This window comes from Culex pipiens, chromosome 3 (assembly GCF_016801865.2).
Source record: "Culex pipiens pallens isolate TS chromosome 3, TS_CPP_V2, whole genome shotgun sequence".
Lineage (NCBI taxonomy): Eukaryota > Metazoa > Arthropoda > Insecta > Diptera > Culicidae > Culex > Culex pipiens.
The window spans coordinates 100,684,416-100,704,204 of NC_068939.1; the positions used below are offsets into that span (position 1 = coordinate 100,684,416).

A 19,789-nucleotide genomic window follows, 5' to 3' on the forward strand; every position below is an offset into this window, starting at 1 on the left:
AGAATGTCTTTCGACTTGGCGCTCCATATTAAAAAAAAAATGAGTTCAAGGGATACCGAGATTTGTCATCTTAAAGGTGTCTAAACATAAAAATGTTCACAATTGGCATTTTGTGCTTATTCGTTTTTGTGTGCTAAATAATTGTGATTTAAAAAGAACTTGCCATGTAAGAAAAGATTATGAAGATAGATATGATGAAAAATAAAAGATTCACAAAAAAAAAAAAAACTGACAGCTCATTTATGTCAAGTGTTAATTGTAACTTGAGAATCTTAGTTCTAATACTTTGAAGCTAGTTAACCAATGAATTGCACAAACATTTGTTGATTGCACAAAACAACGAGTTGATTGATTTAGTTAAATTTATCTTACTGGTTTACCCTAAACAAATAATCTCTGTATTTATTTAATTTAAATTAAGTATTTCTAGGTACTGCAACTCCATCTGTTTTGTTTTTTTAACGTTATAAATGTACAGCACTATTCCTCATAGTCTTGTATTCTCTACTCAAATGTAATATTGCATCCTTTCTCAATTGCACGCTCGTTGGGAATCACTCCGTTTCTCTAGTGCGCCATCGCGGCCCGCACATTGCACGCCTCCGTCGGCCTCGTCCGGATGTTTTTGAAAAACACCGAGTGCGTCTCGACACTTTCCGCGCCCGACTCGCAAATGTCGTCGGTGGCGCAGCTCGTCCCATCATCGTCCTCCTCCTCCTCTTGGTCGTTTTCCGAGATGCACGAGGCGTTGTCGCTGCTGGCAAAGTTTTCGTCGTCCGAGGAGTAAACCCGAACGCTGATGGCGTCCGCCGTGTTGAACAGGAAGTTCTCCTCGGGGAGGGGGATTTTGGAGGGGGCGGGTTTGGTCGGTGGGGGCGGAGGTCGCGACTGGGGCTTTTCGATGGTGCGGGGCGGGGAGGGTTGCTTTTTGGACGGGATTGTGGTGGTGGGTGGAGGAGGGGGTGGTGGATTGGGCGGTGGGAGTGGCGGGGGAGGAGCACGAGGACGGGTCAGTTGGCGGTCGGAACGGGCGCTGTTACTGCCGTCGGATGAGGTTGAGGTGTTGCTTTTGACGGTGCTCGTGATCACGTTGTTCTCTGGGATGGCGCAAATCTCGTACTTGTTCTCCTCCTGGATGGATTCGGAAGAATCGATCGACTTGGCGGTGAAGTTGAACCGTTCGTATAGCTTTTTGTTGTTCAGCCGGGATTCGTTCGAGTCGGCACTCATGTACCCACTGTCGTCCTTTACGCTTGATCGGGAGTTACTCCGGATCACCGTGATCTGCCGACTGGTCGAAGGCGGTCCCGAGCTTGATGATCCACCCATCCTCCCGTGATGGTGATGGTGCCGATGGTGGTGGTGATGCATCTTGTCCGTACTCTCGTAGGCTGCACTCGCATCGTCAATCAGCGAAGAAATCCCTTCGTCCTTATCCAGGATATCCGACGATTCCGAGTTCTTCTCTCCGTCCGAGTCACTCTTACCATCGCCGGACTTGCCGTTGAACCGTGAAGTCGCTATCCCGATGAACTTCTTCCACGCGTTCTTGATATCTTTCGACTTTTTCACGCGATCACGCAGACCCATCGCGATCTGCATACCATTCGTTGCCTGGTTGATCTCCACTCGGTAAACCTTGGTGGTCGTAATCGGATTCACCTCAAAGCTCGGCTTGTCCTCACCTTCGCCGCTTTCCTTCGAACTCACGCTCTGACCATTTTTGTTCAAAGGAAAGTCATAATTCGACAGCGTCTTCGTCGACAGAACCTCGATCTTGTCGATATCCTCGATGAACTTGGCCCGGTTCGGCACCTGAGCCTTCCCCGTCACATCGTATATCTTGCCGTCAACCTGTTCCATAAAGTTCCTCTCGTTCAGCTCTCCCAACGACATGTAATTCTTCAGCACACTCGACTCGTCCGGATCACCGCCAACCAACCGGAACCCAGCCTCCTTCTCCACAGATCCCGACCGATCGCGGCTTACCTTGTTCACCTGGCTGTAATTGGCGACCTTCTTCTGCCGCTTGCCTCCGTTCTGATCGTTGTCCGACACTCCCGTAAACTGCGTGGAGTCACTGTCCGCGGTCGCACTATTCGTCGACTCGTAGCTCTCCAAATTGCTCAGCGATGGCTTCGGCGCCGGACCGTTTGGTTGCTTCGTAAACTTGTCGTTGTTCCAGCAGGCCAAGTTCTTCGGTGAAATCCCGTAGTCCTCGACCTTCTTCAACTGCTGGCGCGGTTGATCGTAGTGGTTCCGGTGCATCCCAGCGGATCCCACGTCGGCCGGAATCAAATCCGGCGGCATCAGCTTCGGCGCGATCACGGTGTTGTCGTTCGAGCGTTGCCGCTTCGAGTGTCGCAGCTCCAGCGTCAGCAGCTTGCCGGATTGCACGTCAAACTCCTCCAGACTCCGCATCTGGTTGTGGTTGATGTTTTTCAGGTTCTTCGACTCGTAAATTTCACGCAGACTGCCGAAGGAAGTCTCACGGAACGACTGGGAGTTTTTTAGCACAAAGTGATTGTTGAGATCCGCCGGAAGTGAGGTTAGGTTTGTCTCCTTTGTACTTAAACGGTCCTGTGCCCAAACGTTGCTCTTGTGTCTGCCCACGATGTTGCTGTGCTTCTTGGGCTTCCGGTCGAGCGTGTCCGGCTCGAACTGATCACTGTCGGTGGAGAGATCGCACTCTTCGGGACTGTGCTCTACCTCGATCGTGATGCTGCCCTGAAAGGGCGTATCGCACTTGATCTTGGGCCCTTTCTTGGACGAAACCTGGATGACGGTTTCTGCCAGCGAGTTCATCGGCAGGTCTTCGTAGTCGTCCGTTAAGCTGATGATTTCGCGTTCCTTTATGATCGTGTCCGAATCCTTCCTAAACCCCTCCACCCGATCGTAGATGGCGTTCCGGATTTCGACTTCTTCCTCTAGCGGAAGGGCCGTACTGTGCGATGGCGATGGTTGCGAGCTTAGATCGCTGCTGGTCGTTGTGGACGTGTTGAAGCTCACCTGGGTCTTCGATGTGACCCGCTCGAGACTGTCCGTTTCGTAGTCCACGATCAAGTAGTGCGGGGACTTGCGCGAGTAGATCGGCGAGTCCGGCTGGTACTTGTTGAAGGAGTTCTTGCCCGACCGGTTCCCGAGGGTGTTGTTGTCGTCCGAGTTGATAAAGTCATGAAAGAACTTTTCGTTTCGATACTTTTCCGTACGATCGATGCTGCTGAACCGGCTGTCACTGTCCTGCAGGTATTCGTTGATCGGAACTGGTTCACCTTGGCTGCGCCACGAGTTTTTCCGCTGATCCATGGCGAGCGCTTCGTAGACCATGTCCGGCATGTGGTTCAGGTTCCGCAGCTTTCCGGGACTCATGTTGGCAAACTGTTCCACCACTTCGAGTCTTGGATCAGGACGGGTGTTGGATCGCTTCCTTCCCTGCTGATAATGCTGCTGCTGCTGATGGTGATGGTGGTGGTTCGCAGATCGCTGCTGCATCTTTGGAGTTGACTCGAACTGGGGATTGTTGAACAGCTCACTGCTGTATAGATCCCGCTTGTCGTAGATCTTGTTGGAATCCAGGTTCACCAGCGAGTTGTTGATGTTTCTCATGTAAATCTCCTGATTCTTGGAGTGGCTCGGGGAAGGATCGTAAACGAAGCTGTTGTTCTTCATCAACGATCCGTCCTCGGCGCCGAATTTGGTCATCTTAACCACGTCGGACTTTAAACTGTGCGACACGATCTTCGGAGCCGAACTCGTGTCCGATCGGATGGATTTCGATCTTGAAGGAACTCGCGCTAGAGCCGATCGCTCCTTGACACTGTTTGCGATGATCGTTTCGTTGTCCGAAGCGGACGAGCTGTCACTGTCCCTACCGTGGCGAGATCGCAATGACTTTGGCTGCTTCTTAATTTCCGGATTGATTGGCAGCGAATCGCAAGTCGAACGATCGTCCAACGACTTGAGCGATTCCGGATTTTCCGTTGCGGCCACATTTGGTCTTGCTCCATCCAACATGTCCGTTTCATTGACCGCTTCTCCGTGATTCGTCGAAACGTCCTCCAACCACTTGCGGATGCTGTTTTGCTTGTCACCACAGTTCTTACAATTGCTCGACGGAACCACCACGTCCGAGTTACCGGCCTTCTTTTCGCACCCGGGACAGCCCGAGCAGATGCTCTTCTTGGAGCTGTCCCTGCGCGAGCTGATCAAACTGCTGCGCCGACTTGGGGGAGCCGTCTGGGCCGCGGCGTACGTCTCCGACCCGTGCGATCCATGCTGCAGCTCCTCGGGGATGATGTTCAACGAGGGCTGGAACCGCTTGGCGGTCATTTTGTACTTGGCGATCGTGATGACCTCGCGGATCTTGTTCAAGAACTCGATCGCGGCTGCCGGTGGTGACTGCAAGTAAGGGAGAGATGGGGGTTAGAATGACTATGTTAAGCAATTTTTAAGGTTAGGTCACGTACCACCAGCAGGTGCGGCTCAAAATAGGCCGGGTTGAAGTACAGTTTTCGGCGCATGGTTCCGTTGACGATAGACTTCATACTTTCGAGCTTTTCGTCGTTGCTGATGTCTTCGACAATGGACACATTTTCCTCGGGCAGGCACTCGGTATCGGTTCCATTCTGGCCATTGCTCATACCGTCCTGGCCGTTCGGGCTCATCCGGCCGTGGTGGAGCTGCTGTTGCGGATGGAGATGTCCTCCATCCATGTCGGTATGCCCTAAGTAGTTTTTTGGCTGATGTACGTTGGCGGTTGTTTGCATCTGTAAAGCGAAATACACGATTGTTAGTTCAGCGGTTCCCAGCGATCCCCAGAATCCTCAAATCCTCCTTACCATCTTATCCCCATCAACGGTGAGCTCGTCCTCAAACTCCGACACCGAGTTCGAGTTGTCGCTGATGAAGCCCGAATTGTCGCTCAAGTTGGGGAAGTGCTTGAGCAGCGGGTTGTTCTTGACGATGCCCATCTCCTCCGCGTGTAGTCCCACATTCAGAGCGGTCGAAATGCCCCGGTGGCCAGCCCCGACGGCACCGACGGCAGCCCCACTCTGCCGCTGACTGCCGACGCCGACGCCACCCCGGCCGGTGAAGCTGTTCCGGGTTTGGCCCCCGAACGGACTCACCTGGTGCGAGCCCAACCCGACGCCGAAGGTGACCTGGTCGTTCTGCTGGTACGACGAGTAGTCATTCTTGATCGTGTTGGCGTCGTCATCGTCGTCCCCGTCGCTCCCGGTCCGCTTCCGCTTCTTCATGTGGATATAGAGAAAAACCGACGCGATGTAGATCAGGCCCAGGCAGAGGCTGCAGATGGCGATCACGACGTACTCCTTGGTACTTAGGCCCGACTGGTGGTCGATGTGGGTTTCCGACGAGAAGCTCACCTCGGTGACGTCTGAGGGTTAGAACATTTGAAACCTTTAGCAAACTCATAGAACGCACTTTAATTAGCTGTGTGCTAACTATCACAGTTAGCGCACTTTGTAATTCCTTCTGTAAAACAATGTCATCTCCCTCAACACCCAGCGCTGTCCTAATGACTGTTTCCAATATGGGCCACCAACCGGCCATTGTAAATGGATCCGTGCGGCCATCCTTATTAGGATGCAGCAGCAGAAGCAGGGCAATAATGCTCACTCGCCATTGACCATCATCATTGATGGCCACCGGCACTCTCTATTGCGCGTGCTCGCGCGCAATGGGAATAGCGGGGCGTAATTAACGGTGGGTCCCTCCGTCTTGGCCGCAGGGGTGAAATGAAGTGTGTTCATAAAAATGTAAATCTTTTGTGAGCATGTGTGTGTGCATTTGGAGTTACATTTGATCTGTACTTTTCTACCATTTCATTAGCAAGTGCTAGTCAAAGTTTCGCCATCAAGCTTAAACTATTCACTGTTACGCTAGTAATGCTCATTGCAAGATAGTAAAAAGTATGTTTACAGCCATTGACTTTTTGTTGGGTGCAATATTTCGTATGTTTTTCTTGATAGGTTTTGCTATCCTTGCCTCCAAATAATGTTATACATATGTGTTAAGGTTGATATGCCAAAAAGCTGTCCCAATTCTTCCCATGTGTCAAGATACATCGCTGATGGAGGCATTTAAAAATCATCGTTTTTTTGCATGTAAATTTACATTTAACACAAAATTATGAAAAAAAGTTTTGTGATAACAGCTCGATCTCAGTAGCTAAACCATATCTTTATTTTTTGAAGGTCCTATAAACTATGTGGTTTCTTATGTGTAAAGAACCTTTTTAAACAACTCTAGAAGTGGAATTTTAGAGAATCCGATTTTTTTTTCTAAATTTGCTTTATTACGGCAAGTGACAAATATTCTTGTTCAAAAAATCTTAATGTTTAGCTAAACAAACTGCTTACATGATACATTTAGATTCTGCTGCACCACCCAAAAATATGTTTAATGTTTCAATTACAAAAATAAAATTATCGTATGTTTGTCAGGTTTAAAATTCGGTCCAATCTCCATGCATTTTTTTGATTTTCGTTATACTTAACAATTTATCTATCAAAACTTTTGGGAGATCAGTGTCGTTAGAATCAGAAAATTTTCTATCTTAATCTCGATTCTAGCAGAGTTCTAACAAAGCTGAATATTGTAACAGCATTCTAAAAGAAATCTTGAGTTTTTTTTAAAGGTCCAATAAGCTTTTGTCTTCCATATGTTTATAGGATCTTCTGAAAAAACTCTGGAAATGTTCCACAATTCTAGCAGGATTTTGGCAGAACCTGCTCTGCTAGAATATTTCGTGATAGGGATTGGAAAGTCTAAACAAATTTAGCAAATCGCAATAAAAAAACTCAAATTACCTGAAGCAAAGCAGCATACGAGCTGATAATTTAAATATGCAAAACATCTTCAAAATTCACCACAGCAAATGACGATTAAACCCAATCATTCAAATTTTTATTCGTCTCTGCCACACCCAGTGATCAAGTGGCAGTCGGGAAAACGAGATCCAAGCATACTCAGAGGTCCTTTCTTCAGGCAATCATTATTCGCTCGAAGAGATTTTTTTTCAACCTTGACCACACTTCATTAGTATCGACTTTTATTCAATATTTGTGTCATTGAATCACTAATAATTTTTAAAGAACAACTTGGATTGTTTTGTGATGTTTGGCATAAAAACTAATTCGACTAAGTTTCGACACGATTTACACAACCTCCAGTAAAATAAAGTTTTACCTTTTTTCATACATTTTTTATTTTCTTTAATCAAAGTTAAACAATTCCTACTTTTCCTGACTTTCTCAAGTGGTGAAATTGGATCCACCCAAAATAATTTTAATTTTAGCACCCAAAACCATATCTAGGGGAAATTGCTGAATTTTGATGTTTCCTAAAGAGGGTGACGAGAGGGAATTCCCGGGAAATTGACCATTTGTGGACCTCTCAATTCCCGAGAGACCGAGCCACGTAGCCTAGTGGTAACGCTTCCACCTCGTAAGCGGTAGATCGGGGTTCAAATCCCGGCTCGGACCAACACAACTGGTGATCTTTTCCCTTCTGGATTCGATTGCTTAGTAAAGGGAAGGTAGTGTATCGTCACAAACTGGACCTTATCACGACACCTTAGGGAGGCGACCTATGGAATGTTAACATTAACCTAAAAAACATGTTGACATTAGTTGAGTGAAAAACTGCCACTGAATCCGCTTTGTAAATGCCGGCCCCGATACTCTTCACGGGTGTTCCCCTCAGGAACTGGGAAAGATTTACTTTACTTTTTTCAATTCCCGAGAAATTCGGTCGAGACTCCCGGGAAATTTTAAACATATAAATATCAAAGCAAAATTATATAAACTAATCAGAAAATGACTTGGAGAATTCTAAATTGTTTCGAACATTGTATGTGAAATGTTTGATGTTCAAGTTCTTCTCTAATCTTCTTATTCAGAAAGTGTAAATTTTAAATTCCAATAATTATAACTGAAAGAAGCCAAAAAATTTGGTCCGCAAATTTACCTTAAAGTATTCATAGCAGTTACATCCCAAATATAATATCTAAATTTTTTGAAATATGTTTTTTTATTTATTTATTAGTTCTAAAAGGGGAATGCTTTTTCTCGAGCATAGCAATCCTCATAGTCTGTTTTTTTATGTCCCTATGTTAATTTGACTGTATCAAGGTAATTTCCATTTTTAATGTTAATAAGTCATTTTGTATTTCACGTCAACCACAATATTAAATTCTAGAGATTTTTTGAAAGGGTCCTATAAGCTATTGTCTTTTATAGGACCTTTTCAAACAAAAAAAAAAAAACTCTAGGATTATATTTTCGGGGAAAAAACTCTGGCGATCTTTGTAAAGTTAATGTCCGCCAACTGTGAACATTCGGGTTTTGCGGATAACTGTAAATTTTTCTTCAATGAATATTTATAATTGACATTAAAAAGGAAAAACAATGTTGTTTAGGTCGTTATTTATCATATTGCAAAAATCTCGATACAGGTAAATTATATATTATTTGTAAACATGTTAAATTAAAATTTTGAGTCCCAAAAAGCTCAAGAAACGATTCAGAAAAAAAATCAAAAGGAACATATAGTTCCTCTGAATAATAAGGATACTTAAAATAACGTTTCATAGAATAAGTATGAAAACATTGTAAGTAATTTCATTTAAAAAAAATCAAATTTATTGCTTTTCCTTTTAAATTATTGCCACTATTGGCATAGTAAAAAAACTCCCGGGTCCCGGGATTCCCTGGGAAATGACCAAATTCAACTCTCGATTCCCGGGAAATTAAAAATCTCGAGAATCGTCACCCTCTATTCCTAACTAATAAAGTTATGTTGCATTTTAAATTGATATGAAAGTTAAATTAGAATAAACTTATTTATAAATGGGTTACGAATGACATTTTCAGGATTGGCATTTGGAATTCAATGAGTCAATAAGTAATAAGTAATAACCTAAATGAATTCATTTTCATAAGAAAAATCCTTCTGTCATCTTTTATCTTTTTTTTGTTCTTGAACAACAACATGTTTAATATGCTGTTCTGAACAAATCGTTGTTTTAGGTCGTTTGCTAAAATTCAGATTAAAATTTCCACTAGCGACAAAATGTCATCGATCCCCGAGCAAAATTTCACTTTCATCTCCTCTTCCCTCGCACGATCTCGTCGGAAAAATCAATGGAAAAAAATGCTTTCATAATTTCTCAAATCCCACCCAGTGGGAAGATCAAACGCCAGACATAATACGGCCTTGTTACCTTACCGGCTAATCCCTTGAATGGTTGCCGCCGACGTCGCGTCATCTTCCTCTCTGGGTCTGAGTTATGATTATGCTAATTGCACGTGAGAGACTCGGGTCGAATGATGCCGATGCGAAACGAAATCAAAACAAAACCAAAACAAGATGCCACGAGACGGAAGGTGAGGGTTTTTTTCTTCTTACAATTTTTTCCCATGATAATTCATTCTTAAGTGGGGAAAGACAGCACTTTTACTACCGATCGTTTAAGTCACGCGGCTTTATTCGTCTTGTTAGTGCTTTGTGGTGTGATGACGGTTTTGTTTCAACAACAGCTGCAAACAAAATTTGTTTGATTTACATTTACATTGTTAGTATGTTTTTGTTTTTTGATGTGGCAATTAGGTTTTACAGCGTGACGTCACGAGCGCACACGCACACACATTTTTCCTGAGACACACGTGCAAAAAATGTAAACAGTGCAGCCAAGTTGTCAAATTTCTAACCTAAAAACCGAGTCGGTGTAAAACCTAATTCGTAGGCTTCAATTGGTTTTTTGTTTTGTTTTTGGTTCTGTTAAATTCCTGTTTTCATGTTGTTTTGTTATCTTTCAGTATCGTTGTAGTTATTTTGTTTGGAATTCGTGTTATTCTGTTGTCATGTTTAGTTTTTCTGTTTGATTTGGTGATATTTGGTTTTTCTTTTATTATGTTATAATGTCTCTTATACTCTAATGTTTTCCTGTTGTCATCTATGGTTGTTATGCTTTCAAGTTTGACCTTTTTCTTTTTAATCTTGTCTTGTTCTGTTTCGAACTGTCATTTTTTTAAATTGTTTTGCAATCTTTTTTGTATTGCACAATTCAACAAGCCGAGGTCATCTAGCTGCTTTTAGCCTTCCCTGCCAGTCACATAGTAAACCACCCTCTTATCAACCCGAGTTACATAGTCAGTGCCGCCACGACCGCGGGGTCTCTCAGCATTACACCGAGCGATGCCGACATCGGGGCCAACCGAAAACAAAAGTGACCTCGCCCGCAGTCGGACCCAGCCCAGAGGTGTGAAACTTTATTACAGTTTCCCAGTGCACCCTCCGCTGACCGCGCAACTCTTATTTTTTCATGAATTTTCATTAGGAAATTATTATCGCGCTGCTGGGGCTGCTAGGTCGGCTGTTACAAGTTTGGATGTTACGCAACAAAAGTGGCCCTCGTCGACATCATCATCATCTTCGCTGACCATCACTTTGGAAGAGCCTCGCAAAAGTGGGCAAACTTTCTCCTCCATTAGGCGGAATGGGGAAGTATGAGTTATGATAGTGTATCACTTGTTGCATCCCGTGTAATTTATACTGCAGCATCAGCAGCCCTTCCGTCGTAAATGGAGTTATTACAACTTGCAGGTGGAGATGTTGAACAGGCGGGTGACCAGTTTTTGATAACATAATTTGTTTTTTTTTTTATCATTGTTCTGGAAGTGATCCTACTTAATTGAAAACATTTTTTTTACAGCTTTTCAATTCCAAATTAATTTAAAATTCTTTTCAACTATTCTCTATAAAATACAAAAAAAGAAACGTCAACTAGGGCGACACAGAACAGTAATGGGCTATCTACAATCACTTAGCTTAGAACATCTAAGTAAAGTAGTTACTTAGGAAAGTACGCAACTTACGGCCGTCATCCACAATCAACTTAGAAATTTTGCTGGGCTGATATATGTTGCTATTAGGTTTTACGCCAACTCGATTTTTAGGTTAGAAATTTGACAGTTCGTCTGCACTGTTTACATTTTTTGCACGTGTGTCTAAGTAAAAATGTGTGTGCGTATGCGCTCGTGACGTCACGCTGTAAAACCTAATGCAGTTGTTTGTTTACCTTTGATATTGCAACGTCAACTTACCGTAGATTTTGAAATTTTTCAAACCATACGTCAGTTTCTAATTTGATTACTTTTCCATTGTATAGAAGCTCGGCTTCATTTCCATTGATTCAAATTCCTAAGCTAAGTGAAATTTTCTAAGCTAAGTGATTGTAGATAGGCCATAAACTGATTATTCTTTATGTAAACTAATGTCAAAAACATAAACAATGACTTTTAAAACCCGCCATTTGACATGCATGATTTTTAAAATCCGCCAAACAAATCGCAGCAAACTGGTGGTTGCTTAGTCAATATTTCCTTGTCAAAAGTTTTCTGTTTTCTTTTGGAACGGTGGTAATTTTTGGGTGGCACAAATTGTTCTTAGTTTCTTGATTCTCTAGAATGCACCAGTTCATTTTTTATTGAAAATGCTTAGTTTTCTGCTGATATGGAACGCATAAACGGAAGAGGTTCCCAAATATGTATTTTTTGTTGAATCTATATCCTCGCTCATTCTTTTGCACCCCGTTTCATTTGAAAACATAACAGCACTTATGGTAAAGTTCAATTGATTACATGAATGTTCCTTTTAGGATTTTTGTTGGCTGTAAAGCTAGAATGCACATCAAATGCAAATCTTTAACCTCAGATTTTATTTTCTAAATCCTATTTTTGCTACTCCAAAGGAAACGGGAAGATTCTGAATTGCTATCTTGTCCGAGGCGAAAAATGAATGAAGAAAACTAGAAAAAAGTAGTGTCCTCAACCAGGGCTGTGGAGTCGGAGTCGGAGTCGGAGCCGGAGTCGGTGGAGTCGGGTCTTTTTGGGAAGCCTGGAGTCGGAGTCGGAGTCGGAGTCGTAAAATCTCGAACAGCTGGAGTCGGAGTCGGAGCCGGAGTCGGCTAAATTTTATAAGCTGGAGTCGGAGTCGGAGTCGGAGCCAAACATTTCTGATTACCCGGAATTGGAGTCCGAGTCGGAGTTATTATAAATTCAACAAAAATTATTTTTATTTTTAATTTTTTAGTATTTTCTATAAAACAGATTTACAAAACTTCTTATATTTTGAATTGTTTTTCAAGTTGCATGCGCTGTGTTGCCATTTTTATTTTTTTTAGAGATCACTAAATGATAACCTGTTAATCAGCTCTTACCCAAGTATGTAGTATCATCATAACACACCAAAAAAAATTAATATTGGTTTTGTAATATTTGAAATATTTAATTGATTTTTGACTGCATTCTTTTGCCTATATTTATGTACCCTTTAAACTCAAATTTGACCAAATTTAATCTAGTTCTTTCTAAAAAAAAGTACACACACAGTCATCTTATACCCCGATAGCGAATGTCTTGGTGGTTTTAAGTAAATCAATGTTCAGGAAAAAAGTTACGAGGTACACCAAAAGATATAAATAATAATCACTATTTATGGAAATCGAATACAAAAAAATCACTGACTGAATAACTCTTCCAACAAATATTCAACGATTATAACAATTATTACTTGGAACTCAACAAGCGCATTTTGCATATCGTCGCCATCGTGCTAACTTGTCGTACGTGCATTTTGGGCCAAATTGAGTTAAGAACGCCATTTTGTGCAGCTCACAATGCCTCACCTTTTGACCTTCACAGATCCCCAAAATTCGATTTCAATCCTGAGATATTCAACAAAAACCGAAAAAACTCCGTGCATTTTTGTCACTTTACATATGAAAGTAGTTTCAATCTTGTCGTGCTATCTTGTCACTCCATGAAAATTGATGTAAGTGCGACAAAAGGCCAAAGGGATTTCAGGCCAGGAAAGTCAGGATGCGTTTGTCGCACGTACAAGCTAGACTACCGTAAACATTTGTAATTATAACTCGGGACTCCAGCAACCAACTTCAACCAAACTTCGGGACAATGCACAGAATGGTCAGCCAAACAAAACGTGTTTGTTATTGTTTACATTGCGTGCTCTCGTTTTAGTATATTCAAGGTCAAACATTAAAACGCGTTTTTCTCGGAACGACAAAATGGCGGGTGTGAGTCGCGCTTAAAATATTTCAAACTGACATCAAATATAAAAAAAAGTTGCAACTAATTTTGAAATCATCATTGAATATGTTAAATATATCGATTATCTTAATGTTTACTATTTCTCTATTATAATCTGAGAATGTTGATCCTTAGGCAAACTATTTTAATTTGTTGCAAATTATCGTTGAACAAATCTCAAGATTTCAGGATAGGACAGGATTTCAAGATAAAAAAATATCCGTGACCTAGAAAATATTTATCCTGTGGATTTTTGTTTTTTATCCAATTCAAAGTTTTTTCATATATTTTCATGGAGGCGCACGACCATTCCTAAAGTTTCGTTTTAGGTGAAGATGCAAGAAGTATCGCGCGCCTCCTTTTAAATATATATAAAAAAATAAAAATTCAAATAAATCCAAAATTCCGAGGTAAAATATTTTCTAGGTCATGGATATTTGAAAAGGACCCGTTAAGCGTCCTTACCACGAAGATTTTTTTAGATACATTGATTTGTAATAATAAACTTTCTCAGCCTTGGAGTGATGTCCATGAAAAACGAAACTATTGGCACTACGCCCCCCGGGGCATGGCCTTCCTCTAACGTGGGATTTCTGCTCCAGCGCCTCTGACGAGACAGGAGAAACCGGGACCGACGTTTTACTTCACCATCCGATAGAAGCTCAGTGGATAAGGCGGGAATCGAACCCGCGTCTCATAGCATCATCGGGATCGGCAGCCGAAGCCGCTACCCCTGCGCCACGAGACCCACTCAATCCTGATGTCCATGTACGTCTTAAAAATTCCAATGGAGCTTTCAAAAATAGTTTCGTTTAAAATTGTTATTTAAAAATACAAGGTGACTATGATAGTCACTGTGCTTCTTATAAATGTCAATTTAAAAGTGAACGAATTGAATTCATATGTTAAATCAATTATTTAGGTAAGCTTTCTTTTAATGATCATTAAAAAAAAATAACAATTTAATATTTTAGATTTTAATCAATTTAATGAAAATTTGAGGTTAAGTAAACAAATCCAAATTTACTTACCAAACTGTTCTTCTAAAAATGCCTTATAACCGGCGTTTTTTTTTCAATTTTTGTATCAATAACGTCTGAAATTTGTAAAACTAGAAACTTTTTTCCGGTTTTTTCCACTTAAAGAGTTTTTAAATAATCCTATTTATCAATGTTTCCGAAATAAAAGTCAACTAACTTTTGAAATATTTAAAAATATGTGGAGTCGGAGTCGGAGTCGGAGCCAACCATTTTTTGAAAGCTGGAGTCGGAGTCGGAGTCGGAGTCGGCTAGAGTTGGTGGGCCGGAGTTGGAGTCGGAGTCGGAGTCGGTTGGATCTGAAAGCCGGAGCCGGAGTCGGAGTCGGAGTCGGCTAATCCCAGAAAGCCGGAGTCGGAGTCGGAGTCGGAGTCGCTTGAAATATGACCCGACTCCGCAGCCCTGTCCTCAACAATATACGAAAAAAAAAACACAAAAATGTTTTCATGTTGTTTGATTTCAAGTTTATTCTAGCATAATTTATTTATATCACCTGGAATAATTTTACAAGAGTTACAGATTGAAAATATGCTGATCATCATCGATAAAATTTAAAATTTGAACACAACAGACAAACACAAACACCCGTGCAAACACCCCTCCCCATTTTTTCCAAAAACGATTGTATTTTACTTTGATAACATAACATAAATAACACATAATCTACTAATATCAAATAATTAGTCTTCAATTTCTGATTCACTCTGAGTTTGACGAACATTTTCACACCAAGATCCGCCGGAAGCGATCAGGGGATGACTTCGCCTTCCATCATCCGTCCTATGGGCTATCGTGATGAAAGAAGGAGATCTAGATTCTTGTAATCAATATTCCACTTGTCCTGTTTCCGGTTAAATCCAGTCTAGTTTAAATTCAGGACCCTGAAAATTCAAAACCGTTTCAAAAGAAAACAGAAAACTTGTGACAAGAAAATTTTCCCTGAGCAACCACCAGTTTGCTGCGATTTGTTTGGCGGGGTTTAAAAATCATGCATGTCAAACGGCGGGTTTTTAAAGTCATTGTTTATGTTTTTGACATTAGTTTACATGAAGAATATCGATATCAATATCCATTTTTGAAGCTTTTAAGTGCTCTGCCAAACTTGGTCCAATCTGTGTAATTTTAGCCTTTTTGAAATGTTAGGCTTCATCATGAAATTTTAGAGAATTGCATTTGGTTGGAAAAATCAAGAATGATTTATTTTTTCCAAGATTGTACATGAGACCTATGATCAGACCAGTAGTTGCCGATAAATCGCTAGTTAAAATTTGTAAACAACTTGAAAAAAAAACTGAAATTTACATACTTTCGATTTTTTTAAATTGATTTGCTTTTAAAATTATTTTTATTTTTTCAAAGTTTATTTCTAGAGTATTTTTTTAAGTTTGTTTGTGTGTTTCAGAATACCCGGACTCAAGAAAGTTTAAAAAGCACCCAAAAAGCTACAAAATAAAACTCTGTAAATTGAACCTCTAAAAAAACTCAAAAATTTCAATATTTTCGAAAAAAACATCACTTTTTCAAAAATTCAAAGCTCTATAAAAATGTTTGTCTTTACTTCTCTGTGGATTAGAAGGTGCATTTTTGACCACTAAAAAAAATGGTTTTTGGGTAATTTTTTTTACAGTGTTACTATTTTTTTTAAAAATTGTCTTTATCACCACGTACAACTTTGCTGAGACCACCATTTCACGGTCAAAAGTTGCAATTTTCACGGGGACCCACAACATTTTACAGGACGTAAAAAATATTAAAATAACCTTGAACTTCTTGTATTGAAATTACAGAAACTACTTGTATACTTTATTTTAATTTGCAAACAATAAAAAGTTTAAAATTGAATTTACGAGCCACGGTTTTAACATTTGAATGAAAAAAGTGTTTAAAAATGCATTATACACCTGTTCAGTTACTTGCAATCATTAGTTTCCAAAATACCTAAGCATTGGCGGAGGTGACAAAAACTTCAAAAAATATTTGCACCGGCCTTACTCACAAAACGAAAATCTTTATTTTTTTTGAGCTACGTACTATATTTTAATATCTTCTATCTATCTATCTTCTATATATATATAAAAAAAATCAACGGTTTTGTTCGAACGCCAATCAATTCAACACGGACCGTCGGATCGAGGTGCTCTTTGTTGCGTTGGGTTCGTATAAGTCCATGGAAGGTTCTTACGTTAAAAAGTTACAACTTTGGCCACTCTGGAACCGATTCCGAAAATATGCAGGTTGTATGGAGAAAGTTACGTAAAATCTTATTTTGATCATAGGAGGCTGAACAAGCAAAACATCAAAAACGTCAACAAACGAAAAAAAAGGCAGAACGAAGTTTGTCGGGTAAGGCTTGTTTTGGATATAACGTGCTACCAAATCAAATTTCGTTAACATTTCGTGGGAATCTCTGAAAGTCTTGAACATTTACTAATAGCATGATTTTAACATCAACTTAATATCATCAAGCAAATTTTATTTAATCGTTTATAAACAAAGTTTGAATTTTCTTATTTCTTTCGTAAATGAAAATGAAGTGGTAATAAAATTGTTATTATGATAATGCAATTTAATTTAGTATGTTTTCGAAGCAAAGCTGATAAAAAAGCGATGCTGCAAATAGATTACTGATTTCCTAATTAGGAATTAATACTTTTCACTACTCTAATGTTTATTAAGTTCAATTATTCATTTTTCAATCCTGATAACACCTTTCAAATACAGTTCCTGTAATATTGATTCTGAGAATGTTAATCAAAATTTTACTAGAATATTTGCTATTATTCGATCACTGAAAATAAATTAATTCAGTTGAAAAAAAGCTCAATCTTTTAGAAGTTCATCACAACAAACTTGTTAAGTCAATTATAACAAGTCGTCTGATGTGTGCTATCTTGTGACATAGACCATTTTGGTCGAAAATGAGTTAATGCTATACTTAACAAACACTACAAAATGCTTTAACCCGATTTTGGGAACTCGCTTCCGTTTCCCGGATATCGCAATACACACTTGTGACATAGACCAATTTATTAGAAAACGTGGAAATTTTTTCTTGTTTTTCACAAATTAATGTTGATACACACTTTCTAAAGGCAATGCAATCTTTAAACTATTGATTTAAGCCTGTTTTAGATGGTATGGGAATTCTGTGCACACTTGTGACACGTAGTACAATTTTACTTTCGAAACACACTTGTGACAAGAGCTTTTCAGATTTTTGTTTACAAAATTTACTGTATCTTTTAACTGGTGTAACCAAATTATTTGAAACTTGGAGCGTTTGTTAGGTGATAGTATACGAACCGATTGCTTTAAAAAGTTTGGCTATATCATTCATAGTTTTGATAATATTTATCATCAAACTTTAAAAATCGATTTTCTCGAATAGTACTAAATGGTCGTTGTCACAAGATAGCACACAACAAACGAAGTGTTGTTTCAAAAACTTTATAATTGCAAAATACACATAAATGTCAAGCATACATGCATAAAACCTGACAAACAAAAAAACTAAGTTCATAGAAATTGAAAGTATGTTAAGTAAAAGAATACTGATACTTATTAACTTCATAGGTATTCAAAGCGTTCATATCTTAGTGAATGTTGCACCAATTTTGTTTTAACATTACAACACCCAAGTCCCAAAAAAAGTAGGAACGGTAACTTCAACTCGCTGTATCTCGGTCTTAACTCAACCAATCGAGACTATTCTTTTTTCCAGAGATTTGTAAAAATGGACAGACGATTCTAGAACTTTGCAGAACTTGATTTGATTAAATCTGTAATTTCTGGGACCTATTATTTTCTCTAGAATGAAAGATTTCAATCTAGTGGATGGTTGAGATAATTTTTCGATTAAGAAAAGTCCTGTTGATTCGGCCATGACTCTATAAACAACAACCAAGCTTCTGACAAAAAATAACAGAACTGTGCCTGCATAACACAATTGCATTACATCAATAGCAAATTTACAACTATTGTGCAACTAATTTACCCTCAAATAATCTTCTTGAGTCATTAATTGAATGTCTATCCGTGGATAATTAAGTCCCACCCGTGCTGGCTCATACTTCAACATTTGCACATGTTTGCAATTAACATCGAATTCCAAAAGTTTACTGTTTATTTTTACACCAAAAAGCACAAGAAATCCAAAGATCATTTCACAATTAAAAACCCCACACACGATGCCATCTCCATCTACAGCAGTGATGCTAGCGTCTAATCCAAACATGTGGCTTAAACTGCTTCTTCTCACCTCCAGCATGTTCCATATTTCTTCTTCTTTACGATGTTTTAATGGTTTTACCTATTTGTCTTCAATATTTATTGTTATGTTTAACATACTTATTAAGTAAGTTGGGAAGAGGTTTTCACTTTCAATATTTGTTTCAAGTTGTTTTTATGCTTTGCCATTTCCGCATCTACCACAAAACGATGAGCATCTTACCCTCGATCGCAAGTTGCCGTACAACAGTAGACCAACTTACTTATTTTCCCGCCTCATCAGCTCATCTGCCTGCCAGCCTGTCTGCCACTGCCAGTCAGGGATGCTATACTTTTGTTTAACCGGAATGGATCCCATGGTAGTCGTCGTCGTAGTGGTTTGGAAATGGAAATATTGATTCAATTTATGCGCTGGGCATCATCATCATCTCCAACCCACGCTGGTTTCAGGCTAAACATCAAACACATTCATTGTATTTTCGCTTCCTTTTAGCGCCTCTTCAAACCCACTTTGACCACCCACACTCGCAGTCATTTCCGCCAAACTTCGTACGGAGGAGTATTGCGAATGCAGTGTCTTCGGGGAAATGAATTGATCGAAACTTTCCGTGGCTTGCATTAGTGGGCTAATGATAGGTTTACCATCCTGTGTAAAATTTTTAGGACTCTTTTTGAAAGTTTTTGTTTTAAAGTTGACTTTTAGTTAATATAACGAATTATGTTTGCCTCATCAACAACAAATATAAATATCTTTCAAACCATCTAAAAAAATGTATGTTGCATTTTTTTTACTGACCTGATCGTTCCGAATTTTAATTTTTAATAATATAAAAAATTTCGACGGTTTTGTTCGAACGCCAATCAATTTAACACGGACCGTCGGATCGAGGTGCTCTTTGTTGCGTTGGGTTCGTATAAGTCTAAGGAAGGTTCTTACGCCAAAAAGTTACAACTTTGGCCACTCTGGAACCGATTCCGGAAAATCTGCAGATTGTATGGAAAAATTTGCGTAAAATCAAATTTTGATCACAGGAGGCTGAATAAGCAAACAAGCAAAAAACGTCAAGAAACCAAAAAGGGCAAGACGAAGTTTGTCGGGAAAAGCTTGTTTTTAATAAAAAAAGATTGTTTCGCAAATTATTGCTATACAGCAATTACATTTGAAAAGAGCTCAAACCGAAAAAAAAGTCGGCCTAAATAATTAGACCCGTATTTTTTGTTTGGCCATTAGGGTGACCTACATAGTGCTAGGGTGGTTCAAAAATTTGCAATTTCCGTAATTTTTCGCAAAAACCACATTTTTCCAAAAGATATGTGATCAGTCATTTTGCCAAATAGCCCAGTCCCGTTTGGCTATTTGGGAAAAATAGTAAGAAGTTTCAAAAATCTAGCTTA

At 39.9% G+C, this 19,789-nt stretch overlaps 1 protein-coding gene across 2 annotated transcripts in view; it reads right to left on the bottom strand.

Moving 5' to 3' along the window:
* Positions 1 to 220: 220 nt before the first annotated feature.
* LOC120427294 (uncharacterized) overlaps positions 221 to 19,789 on the bottom strand; it is a 147,006-nt gene continuing 127,437 nt past the window's right edge. For both annotated transcript variants that reach the window (XM_039592146.2, XM_039592148.2), the window contains 3 exons: positions 4,839 to 5,395; positions 4,467 to 4,766; positions 221 to 4,398 (listed from right to left, as the gene is read on the bottom strand). In XM_039592146.2, coding sequence (XP_039448080.1) covers positions 568 to 4,398; positions 4,467 to 4,766; positions 4,839 to 5,395 — 4,688 coding nt within the window. In that variant the 3' untranslated portion in view covers positions 221 to 567. The remainder of the gene's footprint in view (positions 4,399 to 4,466; positions 4,767 to 4,838; positions 5,396 to 19,789) is intronic.